This window comes from Triticum aestivum, chromosome 2B (assembly GCF_018294505.1).
Source record: "Triticum aestivum cultivar Chinese Spring chromosome 2B, IWGSC CS RefSeq v2.1, whole genome shotgun sequence".
NCBI lineage: Eukaryota > Viridiplantae > Streptophyta > Magnoliopsida > Poales > Poaceae > Triticum > Triticum aestivum.
The window spans coordinates 72,533,091-72,546,162 of NC_057798.1; the positions used below are offsets into that span (position 1 = coordinate 72,533,091).

Here is a 13,072-nt window from a genome sequence, read left to right on the forward strand (position 1 = left end):
TTATTATTTTGAGAATTTTTCTTCTATCCGAGGTGATACTATTTTTTGGTCCGCATTTGGGGAAAAAGTTTTGTTGGAAAAAACGGCTTACTCCCACTTGGGCCACGTTTGCAGCTACGCACTTATCTATGGAATTTCAGAATGTGTTTTCTGATTTCTTTTTTACCTTATTTCAAAAAAATTGTTTTACCCTTTTTTTAGATGCCGATCTTTTCATTTTATCAATTCGATTTTCTTATACCGAGGCCTAATAAACAAGTAAACAACGCTGGTCCAAGCCCAGTCAGTTTTCCGGTTCAGTCGTGCCCAGGCCCAGTCCTAGTGAGTGAGTTGGTGGCGGCGTCGGGCCTATTTTGCTGTGGAGGCCGCAGCGTGGGAGATCGATCGAATGGAGCTGCCAGCGGAGTCGCTCGTTTAGTCCCACATCGCTTGCCGTGGGTGAATCGGTGGCCAGCGAGAGGTATAAGAGGGCAGCCAGGGCCAGCGGTGGAAGGCACGCAGCTGCGTGGTGACCACAAAGCGAACTATTCTTTCGCCTTTTACTAAAGAATACCGTGTGGGCGCCACAATGAGCAGCATACGATAATTTTTGAAGGGTCCTTCCCCAAAAGGGAGGGTCCCACAGTGCAAATTTAAATTTTATTAGAGTGTTTTTGTATAATCGTGAGTGAACATGCGATCACGCGCATCCACACTGCATGTTCTCCCATGATTGCACCTGACAAGCGCAGTAAAAGGCAGGCGAGGGCATTGAACCGAGGCATGGGCTCTCACGCATTAAACCAGTGAGCTGCCAACCCTTACACGACTTTCGTTGTAGCTCCAGAATTTGTACTCAATGGCCAGCAAAAATTTCACATTACCACTTTGTCACTTTACTTGTTTATGAGTTTATGAAGATAACTAAACCGGAATTTGTACTCAATGGCCAGCAATAATTTGTTTATTATAATAAATGTTTTGGTATTTGTACTACGAAGATTACCGAACAAAAATATCAGTTATTTCCCAACTGAACTTATCATCTTAAAGGTACTAAAAACAGTTTCAATACTATTCAGATTACGTCCTCACAAATCTTTACATATGTGTGTGCTCAGTTTCCATTAGTGTAATTTATAATTAATGCTAGCACTATGAATTAATTAATATTTCCAAGCCAGTTTTACTCTCAGTGATTAAAGCTGAAGAATTTTTCACGGGATTTTTAGTAATTATGAAAAGATAAAACTTCTGGCGAGGACGTGCGCAGTAGGTTTTCCCGAGTCGCCATCATGACAGAGGACGCAAGGAATGTTTCCAAACAGACTTTGCGAATCTCACACAAGGTACTTCTAATACAACATACATAGTGTCTCGTTAGTATTCACTTCGGTGATCTAAGCAGCTTAGACACCACACTTGCACTTAAACTATTGTTATTTACTGCTTCACTAGCCTGCCCTGGTTGGGATAACAGAGAACAGAACATTATCTGGCGAAACTCCACCGATTAAATGGTGCAGATGCATGGTGTTGGTGAATTAAACTCCACCTCACCGACATTTCACACCAGCCATCTTAAATGGTCTCATCAAGATACCGCCTCTCCCAGCCCAGCAACATAGAGAAGTTAATGAATAAAAGTTTGGTCATACTATCCAATTCATTAAGATGCCCAGCCACCAACTAATATACACGTATTTGCCGAATTAACCTACTTGTGGCGTTCAGGTATTCATTTAATCACTATATTAAGTGCTAATCCCACAGCATGCATGGACTGCCGAGATTTCATCCTCGCGTGGCACCATGTCTCAAAAATCCGCGTCCGTTTTTGTTCGGACTTAAACTCGGTGCTTCTCCCTTTGCACGGGTGATGCAGTCCCAGCTTCCACTTCGACGTCTTGTAAGGGACGCTGGTTAGGTGAGCAAGGTGGACGGAGACCGCCAGAGCATGTCCACTGGAACATCGCCAGGTTATCGAAAAATAGATGAGTTGAGTCATCTATTTTAAAACGGAGAGAGTAGATGTTTGCCCAAGAATTGATCAAATCATAGACAAACATGGCGCAAAACACACATCTCCCCGTTTACTTCCACTAAATTTGCCGGCAGGACACCTCATTACAATGCCACTAACCCACTACTACACGTTCAAGCCCAAAGCCACAACCAACTTTTCAGTACAAGGAGCAACAAAGCAAACCAAAGAATCCATCATCACAACAGGGGGAAATGGACTGGACTGACCAAGGGATTCACCATTCAGGTAGCCTCAGCAGACATGATCTCAAGCTCGGCCCACCACAGCGGCGACACCTTCGGGGTCGCGCCCTCGGGCCCCACCGCCGTGATCTCCTTCATCTGCGCCGCCACCTGCGCCATCCGCGGTCTCTTGCTCGGGTCCGGGTCGACGCAGGACCGCGCGACGTCGCACAACGCGCGCGCGGTTTCCTCAGGGAAGGAGCCCAGGCTCGAGTCGATCAGCTCTGCAAGAGGCATCTTGCCTCCAAAATAGATGGACGCCCACTGATCGAGTGGCAGGTCTTGCTCAGGGAAGGGCGCTCTCCCGGTTAATATCTCCAGCAGTATAATGCCGTACTGATGCACGATGCTCTCCGTGTCTAACATGATGCAGTCGTCGGCGACGGAATCAGATCCCTTGGTGCCATTCCAGAAATCAAGATCTGAAACCTTTGCGGCAAAATCATCGGTGAGGTGGATGGTTGTTGAGTCGAAGCTCCGCGGCACGACGGGTGGATTCAGCTTGTGCATTTGCTCGAGGCAGTATGCTATCCCCATCGATATTCTAAGTCGGGCCATCCAGTCCAAGTTCTCAGCTTCTCTAACTGCAACACAATCAAAAGCATTATCAAATACTGAAATTGTTGGAGTGTCTGAATCATTCTGTTGACAGAGAGAAAAATTAGAAGGATATATTATATTATGTACACACTTACCATGGAGATGCTCGAAAAGGGTCCCATTCGGAGCATATTCAAACACCATAGCTCTGGTGAAAGGATTTTCTTCTTCACAGTAGCCAAGCAGATTGATGAAGTTCTTGTGGCCCACTTTGGATAAACTCGAGATCTGAGACCATAGCCGTTTCAGTCAATGTGTATTAGGCAGAATATATGTGTGCATAAGGAGGTCAGTGGCAGTTTACCTTTTTCCTGTACTGGGATTCACATTCTTTTGACCAATCATTCCTGGATGATATTAAACTTGACACAACTGCTATTTCAACTCCGCTTGACAATGTTCCCTTATACAGCATGCAGTTAGCCGTAGAACCAATTATATTGCTGAAATCCTCACAGGCTGCTTCCAGCTCTGACCGTTTCAGTGAAGGCACACCTGGAAAACATGATTGGTCATGTGTTAAGGTACAACCGAAGTACTCTAAATATTGTACACAATTACAAATAAGCACAAATAGAAAGATGGTTACCTGTCACAAATACTCGCTGCAGTTGCCCGCTTAACCCTGTCACCCAAGGCCTCACAGTACCCACTTTCTTCGCCCGGCAGTACACAGCAAACACCGCTGCCATGACAAGGAAAGCAGCGCCACCTGCCGAGACCAAACCGTAGGCTCTCCAGGAATGCTTATGCAAAGGGTTGACTGGGGCACCAACTTGAGGATCATGGCTTGGCTGTGGGGTGGAAGGCAGAGGCCAGGCCAATTGTGGAGGGGCTAGCGATGGGCGAAATGCTGAAGGCGATGGTGATGGAGCGGTGAACGGCGCGGGCGATGGAGCGGGCGAGTGTGTTCTTCTGTGGTGCCTGTGCCTCGGCTGCAGGAACTGTGGTGGAAGGTGGTTTCCACCGCCTACCTGCAGCAGTCTTCTCGGATGCGAATTTCTGATGGGTCAACAGCACATGAAGCAGAACAAAGAAAATATCAGTGCCTGCATATTTGGTGGCTCGTCTCTTCAACTGTGAGCACACCTTACACTTGAGTAAGAAACACTTTGATCGTCATAAATAAATTTTACTCATATTGACACTTCCAGATGTATGAACAGGCTATTCAGCTAAGAGCTAACCATATGTTCATCTCGAGCTGTATGGTGATCATTATATAAAAAAAACAGTGCCAATTCAGATTTGGTAATCCCGTTTCAGATGCTGGCATGATTGGTAGATACCAGAAGAAGAAAATGATTGGAGCAATCAGGCAGAAACATGGCCACCCCTCAGATTTGTGCCACCTTTCCCCCTCCTGTACCAAGACTATAACAACCCGGCTCCACCTAACCACCGGCTGATAAGCCAGACCGCTTCAAATCATTGCCGAATCACCAACCAACAACACCCAGGAGCAAGCCAATTTACAGTTATACAGTTGCAGACACCCCGATAAAAATCAAGAAAATAAAATTCGAACCCAAGCTCTCTCGAATTCCATGACTAATAGAGTAACAGAAGTAACAAAATCACCAAGGGCGCCGCGGATTCGCAAGCTCACCTGAGTTGAACGGAAGCGGCATCCGTCCTCGCGGTCCATTCCTCGGCACCGAGTCCTCCTCCAGTCGCTGCGCAAACCAAGAGCGCCTAGAATCAGCTCACCTGGATCACCGGAAGTAGTCCAAGAAAGAAACAAACAAGCAAGCAAGCAAAGCGAAAATCCATAGAGAAGACGGCGGACCTGGGCTGCCGTGGGCGAGCGGGCAGGAGACGGATACCAGCACCAGCAGCACTAGAAGCAGCGGCGGCAGGAGAAGCCGGTGGAGCGAGGGCGGCGGGTCGTCCATCATCAGCACGGCAGCTCGTGGGGAGGAATGGCAGCGGCGAGGCGAGCACGGGGCAGTGGCATGTGGCTGGAGCGAGTCGCGGGGAGGACCGAATGGGAGGAGAGAGAGAGAAGAATGTGAAGCTGCTCGGTGTATTGGTGGTTTGGTGGCGAGGGAGGGGGTGGGGGAATCTGGGAAGCGCGTGAGCGGTGGAGGAAAGAGGTTGGACGCGGCCAAGGCCAATGGGGGAGAAAGGTGGGCGAAAGAGACCGGCCAGCGCGGCGACAAACGTCACTCATTTTCCTATAAATATAAATGAATGCTTTCCTTTCCTGTTTATTTTCTTAAGGTATATCATTAAAGCTTGGCAAAAAAGGCTGTTCATTTCGTATCTTGTTGTTGTTCCTCCTGTGTTTTTTTGCCCTGTTTTAAATGCTTTCCTTTCATGTTTATTTTCTTTATAGTCTCCTTTTCTCTTCCGGCTGAAGCAAAGGAAATTAAAAGGGAATCATGTAAAGCAGGCCAAAAAAGAGCGAAAAGGAAGAAGATTTGCAAATCGCGGGGTCATGGTTCGCGAAGCGTTTAAAAGTCTTGAGCCAAAGCTTGTGCCGACGCCCCTGCTGCATGTTTTAGTGTGTTTTAGTGTGTTTGTTCGCTAATTCAGATAAATGAACAAATTCAGATAAATTCTGAAGTAGTGGCGGTGGACTATGAATTATCTAGAGTTTTTTTGGACGTTTGGCAATTCAGATAAATGTAGACATGTTTTAGTGTGTTTGTTCGCTAATTCCAGTCCGTACATACTAACGCTTATATTGAAAATAACGTGGAGAGCTAGCCACCCCTTTGAAAATAACGTGGAAATTCAACTCGTGCGTGCGTGCGGACATGGACCGGGAGACCAAGCACGACGGTTTGTTTACTTGGCGCAACCTATGCTAGTACTCCCTCCTTCCCAAAATTCTTGTCTTAAATTTGTCTAGATACGAATGTATCTAATACTAAAACAATGACTTGATACATCCGTATTTAGACGAATCTAAGACAAGAATTTTGGAACACAGGGAGTACCTCGTAATAATAATTTGGTTTACATGGATGGGAGGTGCTACCCCAGAAGCAGAGCAGTTGACCGTGACTAGCTATAGCAACAGTATTCTTCTTCAATCGCAAATAAATTAGAATACCAAGACTCACATGCCCGCATTGATCACCGATTTGGACGTGATCCTCCTTGGCTCTCCTCATCAACTGCCCCCCGAATTACTTTACAATCAAGTGGCGGTTATCCGTGACCCATTCCAGCTCGCCGTCGACCGTTAACGAGTGGATTAACTTAAGTAGTACTACTACAGCGTCTGACGACGCAGGATAAAATACTCGATCTTGCCTCGTTTCGGTGTCGACACGATCTTTGAGCTACGAAAGAGAGTAACAAAAATATAGTATCAGGTGACGTGATGCAGTCATGACTCATGCATTATTAGGGCAAATTTGATAAATTTGACCTGTGGACGAAATCAAATCACAAAATGAACTGCCTGTGAAACTATTTTCACGCGGCTGACCTTTTTGTGCCCGATACGAAGGCGCCACACTACACTGTGCAACGTCTCACAGATAGGCGCTACACGTCTGCCAGCGTTGTATCCCAGACTGCATAAAAATTGCTAATATTAGCACCTAAACTGCGCTCGAGATGCCAGGACCTCAGCTTTCTAAGCCAGACCAAAAATCTGGCTTTTAGATATCTAAAAGTGCATCTGAAAATATATAGGGCACAGTTTCAGCAAGAAGACCGAGTGAGAGCACTGGAGATGAAAGATGACAATGCGCACATATAAAGGTAAAAGGTGGTACTACCAAATGTTGGTAACCTGTCAATCAACCATAACCGATGTGTCTGTTGTTCATTCCTCCAACTCCAACTCCAACTATATGACTGCGACCAACGAGCAAATATCTGCAGGACCAGTATACCACACAGAGAGAGCATCTTAGGTGACCATGATAGAGCTATCAGCGCGAAGAGAGCAGCGGCTAAACTACATCAGTGGCTTTCACAAGCCAACAGGGTTTTGGAGATGCGGCAGGGCTTCTTATCTCGACGACCGACTAGCGGAAGTAGACCGACACGAGGGGGATATCGACGTCGTTCTCGTCCTCGTCCTCGCAGGCCACGCCGATGTCCAGGTGCCTCCGGTACTCGGGGACGTCCACCTTGGCCACCTCCCTGGCGATGTCGACCACCTTCTTGGCCAGCCGGTCCTTGTGCCTCGCAAACATGTTGTTGTACAGCAGGGAGGTGCCGCACGAGATGCTGTAGGCGGTGAGGCCCTTGTCAGCGAACCACTGGAGGAGCTCGGCAAGGGTGAGGTTGCCCTGGACGGACCACCGGTCCCACACGGTCCAGCTCGTCTCCTTGTGCTTCATGACCTTGGGCGGGACCGGCTCGGCCATCGAGAAGAGGGGCAGGGCGAGGTTTGCGAATGTGTTGCGGTAGTCCTCGACGGGGTGCTCGCCGGCGATGACCTTGTACAGCTCGAGGCACACCAGTCCCGTGGCCATGGCGGTCGAGGTTGCGATGGCTGGGATGATCCTGCCTGCGATGAACTTGGCCTTCAGCTTGTCGACCTCTGGGATGCTGTAGTTCCTTGCGCGCATGTTTGCTAATCCGGATATTAAATCCATGTGGAAGTTGCTGTCATCATCCTGTATAAGCAAACTCAAGGCATTGTTACATGCTGAAGAGTACAGAAGGGTTGTAATGTGGATATAAGAACTTGTGAGCCTTTGTGAAGAACATTTTTAAGCCTAGGAATTGCTGATGTAATATTTGGAATAATTACCTTCTCAAATTGGATAGGTTTCATTTGGAATCCTGGAGGTAGCCCCTTGGCATATTCTTGCAACTTAGCCAGAAGGTCTTCAATAACGGCGACATCATCAACTGAGGTGCTGGAAAGATTGGATGCCTTCTCATCTGTCACAATATTAACCCCTTGCTTTGGCTCGAATGTAGGAACTGCAATCTTCTTTACTACATCAGCCAGCTTACTAGTATCCTTTGCCCATTCAGGTATAGCAACCCCAAATGACTCCGCTCTCAATATCGAAGCAGACATAATGAAGTTAAGGTGGGACTGATCAGCGGCTGAAAACTGCAGTGCACGAGGGAAGCGCTTGGGGGCAGACCAGAAAGGAGCACCCATACTAGTGGCAGCATCTTCAGGAAAAGTGAATGTGAGCTGCTTCACGCGGTTTGAGAAATAATCCTCAAATCTGGCAAAAAAGAAAAGAGAAGGTCTTTAACTTGAGCCAAAATCTGAAGCACAAAATGAGCTACACCTCCAAGGAAAAAGAGAAATTATAGAAGTACGATATTTAGTGCCAATGCCTCGTGCATAGCAAGGTGATTTAATCTCAAGTTCTCAACAGTACTAGTCTATACAGGTCACACAATAGAATGTTAATATAAAAGTGACAACAGCTTAATCTGATCACCCATGCCTGGTGGATATCTAGACAACTAAGTCAGCAGCTTAAAATCTAGTTGAGAACCTAGCAAAAATGTAACAAAATTCATGGAAAGGAGAATGTGATGTTTTCGTTATGAATTATCTAGACAACCAAGTCAGCAGCTAAAACTCCAGTTGGGAACCAAGCAAAAATGTAACAATATTCATGCAAAGGCGAATGCAACAAAGAAAGGCAGAAAAGAGAACGTACTTCAGTCGGGCCCAGCTTATGCAATCATCAAATGTACTGCACCGGTCCTTGTTAAGACACTCAGAGACACGTTCAAGCAATTCTCTTGCTTGAGCATCACCTGCCTTCCTCATTGCAGCAGCATATTGAGCAGGGTTAGACAGAAAAGAGTTCACTTCATTTGGCGTTTTCTCGAGCAAACCCTCAAACTCTGAACGAGCCCATGTCAAGCAGTGATCAATGTTGTGTGGAAAAGAATGGACTGTGCACATAGGCGCCTGCTTCTCAGGAGGATCTCTTGAAGCCCCATAATTTTCAGTAAGGTGAGGAATCACCATCTGAGTATTGCACTTTGCACCCAATGTACCTGACTCAAGTAGTGGCTTCTGGAAGTACAGGCACCTCATGTCCATATACATCCTGGCATTGACATTATCAAGTGCATTGATGACAACATCTAGGCCCTCCCAGAATGTGTCATGGAAGACATTCTCGGTATCTGGACAGGCACGGTTCTGGAGAGCATCAATGTGAAGGCTGGGGTTGATAGCACTAGCGGCTGTAGCAGCCACAGTAGACTTTGCCTGTCCAATATTCCAGTCACGGAACAAGAATTGACGGCTTAAGTTACTTTTCTCAATGATATCATCATCTGTTATGGTTAACTTTCCCTTGCTGCTACAAGACACTCCCATTAACGCAAGGTTTTTCAGGAATTCACATCCAAGAGCACCAGACCCTACAACAAAAGTATTAGCCTCCTCCATTTTCTTCTGAAGCTTGGAACCAAATACAGAGACCTGAGCATCATAGCGGTTGTTTGATGGCTTCAAGTCTTGGGGTTCCAACGGATATGTTGGCAGGGATTCAACAGAGTCAAAGTAGAAGAACTGCATAAGTTGGAGCTTAATCAGAAAAGGATAATGTGTGACCATAAGAACAAAGAAGACAGGTGGATCAGAGCACAAACCTGGTTGAGAGGATGGAACTTCCCTGAACAAGCCTTCACAACTTCTTGACCAACAATACCACCAAACATCGCAGCCATAGGGTTCAATACAGCTCGAGAACCACTTGCAAACTGTCGGAATAGTTTCTCATCAATAGTGTCCAGCTTGCGATCAGCTGAGGCTTCATTAATAGCAGCAGCAATCTTCAGAAAACTTTGAGCATCCTCCTCACAACCAGCAGCAGGGCAGCGTCCATGGTCTTTCTTAAATTTGTCCAGAGCTTGAAATGCCAGGTGAAGCACAGGGGGGCGCTCAAACTTTGAGAAGTCACTCAGAAGAAATTCTCCAGGATCTGTCATGGCATCTCTTAGTGCCTTGAAGCATAGCACCTTTGGTTCCTTCACCTGTGTGACAATTCCACCTTTTACATAAATGCCGAAGTTACTTGTGTCCTCCTCGATGCTAAATGAAAACGGCCTTGCATTTTTAACCTTCCTTGGTTTTCCATCATTCAGTTCTGTCATACCATGGACCTCAGAGAAAACAACAAGATCACCATCTTGGAACTCAAGCCGTTCATCATCAACACAGGATATCAGGGCAGGATTATCATTGCTGATGGATGCAATTATACCAGTATGTGGATCTTCACCATCAACATCAAGAACAGTAAACTTTGGTCCAAAGTCACAAAAGATACTACCAAAAAGGCCACAGACTTCAGATTTGATAAAGGAAATAGGAGGCTGGTGATTGTGGCAGTAATCATCAAATTCATAAGCCTTATCTAAACCTATATCAGTGAAAACAACAGCCTGCCATGAAAATAAGCTGCAAGTTAGACAGTCATATCAAAGCAAAGTGTATGCAGCAGGCTACAAATAAGGTCAGTGGTCAGCAACAAAAAGTTTGCTAGTGGAAAACAATGGATTTTGACAGCAAGGACCTAGAGACAAACCTGGAACTTGGACAGGTGCTCAGTCGTTAGTTCCTCTGTCAGAGCTGAGATAAGAACAGCATTGTTGAGCTCCTGCAGCTTTGCTACACAAGCAGCGGCCCTGTTCTTCCCAATGTCATCCTCAGATAAAAAGAAATTGCCAGACAAGTCCCACATCTCCACATTTTTTACATCATGTATAGTGACAGACTTGACTCCAGCAAGGGCAAGATTCTTTGCTGCAAAAAAGGTCAGCATGTATGTTTAATACAACAGGCAAAATACACGAGAAATGTGGTGTATTAGTTGCAGAACCTGCTATGACTTTTAACTAGTATAAACATTAAAAAAAATTGGGTAGCCATAAACAGCACAAGCACGGCCCCCATCCCCAGGTTTCATTCGCATCGCTGATCAATAAATCAAAGGAGCATCCAGCAATGCCCAGTTTAGCTGTTATGGACCATTACATGTATATGCCCAACATGGCGGGTTAAAAACTTTCAGCAATTTCAGATCAGTATCTCTACCAGAGTTGGGGCAACGCCACCTCTATACAACAGACAAAAACACACGCATAGAACAGTTAATCTACATATACATGGAATGGACATTGGTGTAGAATTTTCCAGGCCAATTCTGCATCTACAATACGGTAACGTGGTAAGCCTTTTTTGCATAAACATATGAAATTTATATAGACAGAAAGAGCACAAGCACTCATCCCCCATCCACAGGGTTCCATTCCCACTAGTACTGAAACGAGCATCTAGAAGTTCCCAGTTTAGCTGTAATCGACCATTGCACCCCCAACACAGATTGGTTAAAAATCGTTGAGCGACTCCAGATCAGTATCAACCAGAGTTTGCGCAATATCAGCACTACATAGCAGACAAAAACACAACCCATAGCATAGACCAGTCAATCTCTACACGGAATGGACACTGGTGCAGAAATTTGCAGGACAATTCAGTGTATCTACGGTAAGTCATTGCAGCAAAATAGAAATGGCAGGAGGAGAAGGGATTAGCAGACGAACCAATTTCGGCGCCGAGCCCGTTGAGCCCGGAGACGAGGACGTCGGAGGCGAAGAGGCGGCGCATGGTCTCCCTCCCGTACACGGCGAGCTGCCTGCTGTGGAGGTCCTCGTCGATCTCCTGCGGCGCGGCGCCGTTACTGCCCCCGCCCTCCGTCTCCCCGAGCCGGGGCCTCTTGGCGTCCCCTCCGCGGCCGTTTTCGTCCCCCGCCGCGGCGTCGGACGGCCTCTTGGACGGGAGCATGGCGCGCAGGCCCCTGCGCAGCAGCCGCCGTAAGCACCCCATGGTCGAATCCGGAACAGACAGCACCCCGCCCCCCCGCGCTAAATACAAGTAGTACCAATCGGGGGAACGGAGCGGAGTGGAGCGGAAGGAACGTACCTGTGGGGGCGGCGGCCTCGCCGGCGCGGGGGAGGGAAGGGATCGGCGGAGGCGCCTCGCGTGGCCGCTAGGTTTCGCGGCCGGGCGGCGTGGGAGCTTCAGGAGGAGGTACTGATTCGTGGGGCCGGCGGCGGCGGGGGAGGGGGGGGGGGGGGGGGGGAGGAGGGGGAGGCGGCGCTGGTGTTGGCAGCGCGTTTGGAGTTGGACTGGTGGGGTGGGGAGGATGACGGGGAGGTTTTATATGCGGGGAGGCCGGATTGGCTGCTCGCGAATTTTAGGGTGGGTTTGAAAGCGGGGGTGGGGGTTCAGTGCTTGCCCATTTCGAAACCCGGCTAGCGCTGGCACTCCCCGATGTACCAACCGTGCTGTGGTTGTACAAGATTTCAAAATACGAACTCGATGACAAATTTTGTTTTTGAATCGGTCACCTGGGGAAGGAAACCCCCGCCTGTATGTTGATCTCCAGGAAATCGATTATTTATTATTAAGTTCGTCGGACTTTGATTATAACTACAAAGTTCATTTTTTCTTGACAAAACATGGCTACGGACTAGTTTGGTGGGAGAAGATTAGTGCTAGGGAAAAAGAAAAAGATCTCACACGTCGTATACATGTACAAGTACAAGGTTGATGATGGGCCATAACTATTAACATCGCTTCAGGCCTCCATCTATACCTAGCCGTCGCAACTCATCAGCACCGCCGACTCCTCAACCATAGGTGACGAAGTCATCGTCCGGTGCGCCGGCCGCCGGCAAGTCAGGTCCCCATCAGATCCTAAAATTCAGGCGAACATCCCGCTACCCGCTCACAATTCTTCTACGCTGTTTCTAATATCTCCATGTAAGAGCATCTCCAGCCGCGCCCCCAAGGTCCCCCCCAAGCCACTTTTTAGGCGCCGACAGGCAAAAAACGCCCCACTCACGCTCCCAAGGCCTCGTTTTTTGCCGGCAAAAGCGAAAAAGGGCGCCGGCGATCCCATGCCATTCCCAGCGACCGGGGGGCTCCTGGGGGGGGGGGGGGGGCTAATTTCGCCGCTTTAGGCGCTGGCCCACCTGCCAGCTTCTATCTCATGTCCCCTCACTTTTCCTCTTGGCCCCACGCACGTGCTCCCTCCTCTCTCTCCCTCTCCCTCTCTCCCTTCGCTCCCGTCCCCGCTGCCTGGCACCGCTCTCGTGTCCGTCGCCGGAGGGTTGCCCACACCCAGCCGCCTCAGCCTCGCCGTCGTGCTCCGTGCAGCCCGGCCGCCTCAGCCTCGTCGCCGGCAGGGGCGCGCCATCGACCTTGCACACGCCGGGGCGCGCCATCGACAGTCGGCAGCGGCAAGCAGCTGTGCGT

At 48.1% G+C, this 13,072-nt stretch overlaps 1 protein-coding gene, 1 non-coding gene and 1 pseudogene across 4 annotated transcripts; 1 reads left to right on the top strand and 2 right to left on the bottom strand.

The window, feature by feature from the left end:
• Positions 1-499: 499 nt before the first annotated feature.
• On the top strand, positions 500-618 carry LOC123047706 (U5 spliceosomal RNA). Its single transcript, XR_006423082.1, has one exon. It is a non-coding gene; the product is annotated as a U5 spliceosomal RNA (small nuclear RNA).
• A 1,429-nt stretch (positions 619-2,047) lies between these two features.
• LOC123043544 (protein MALE DISCOVERER 2-like) lies at positions 2,048-4,819 on the bottom strand (annotated as a pseudogene). Its single transcript, XR_006419304.1, has 6 exons — positions 4,637-4,819; positions 4,457-4,523; positions 3,437-3,849; positions 3,152-3,342; positions 2,943-3,075; positions 2,048-2,831 (listed from the first exon to the last, which is right to left on the bottom strand). The product of XR_006419304.1 is annotated as a protein MALE DISCOVERER 2-like (transcript).
• A 1,743-nt stretch (positions 4,820-6,562) lies between these two features.
• LOC123043543 (ubiquitin-activating enzyme E1 3-like) lies at positions 6,563-11,880 on the bottom strand. Of its 2 annotated transcripts, XM_044466028.1 has the most exons (7): positions 11,735-11,880; positions 11,356-11,609; positions 10,338-10,555; positions 9,400-10,194; positions 8,451-9,319; positions 7,571-8,003; positions 6,563-7,433 (listed from the first exon to the last, which is right to left on the bottom strand). In XM_044466028.1, the coding sequence occupies exons 2-7, from the start codon at positions 11,594-11,596 to the stop codon at positions 6,837-6,839; spliced, it is 3,153 nt and encodes a 1,050-aa protein (XP_044321963.1). In that variant the 5' UTR covers positions 11,597-11,609; positions 11,735-11,880; the 3' UTR covers positions 6,563-6,836. The 2 variants fall into 2 exon arrangements, with proteins under 2 accessions (XP_044321963.1, XP_044321962.1); XM_044466027.1 differs by lacking the exon at positions 11,735-11,880 and having other exon boundaries at positions 11,356-11,638.
• Between the last annotated feature and the right edge of the window lie 1,192 nt (positions 11,881-13,072).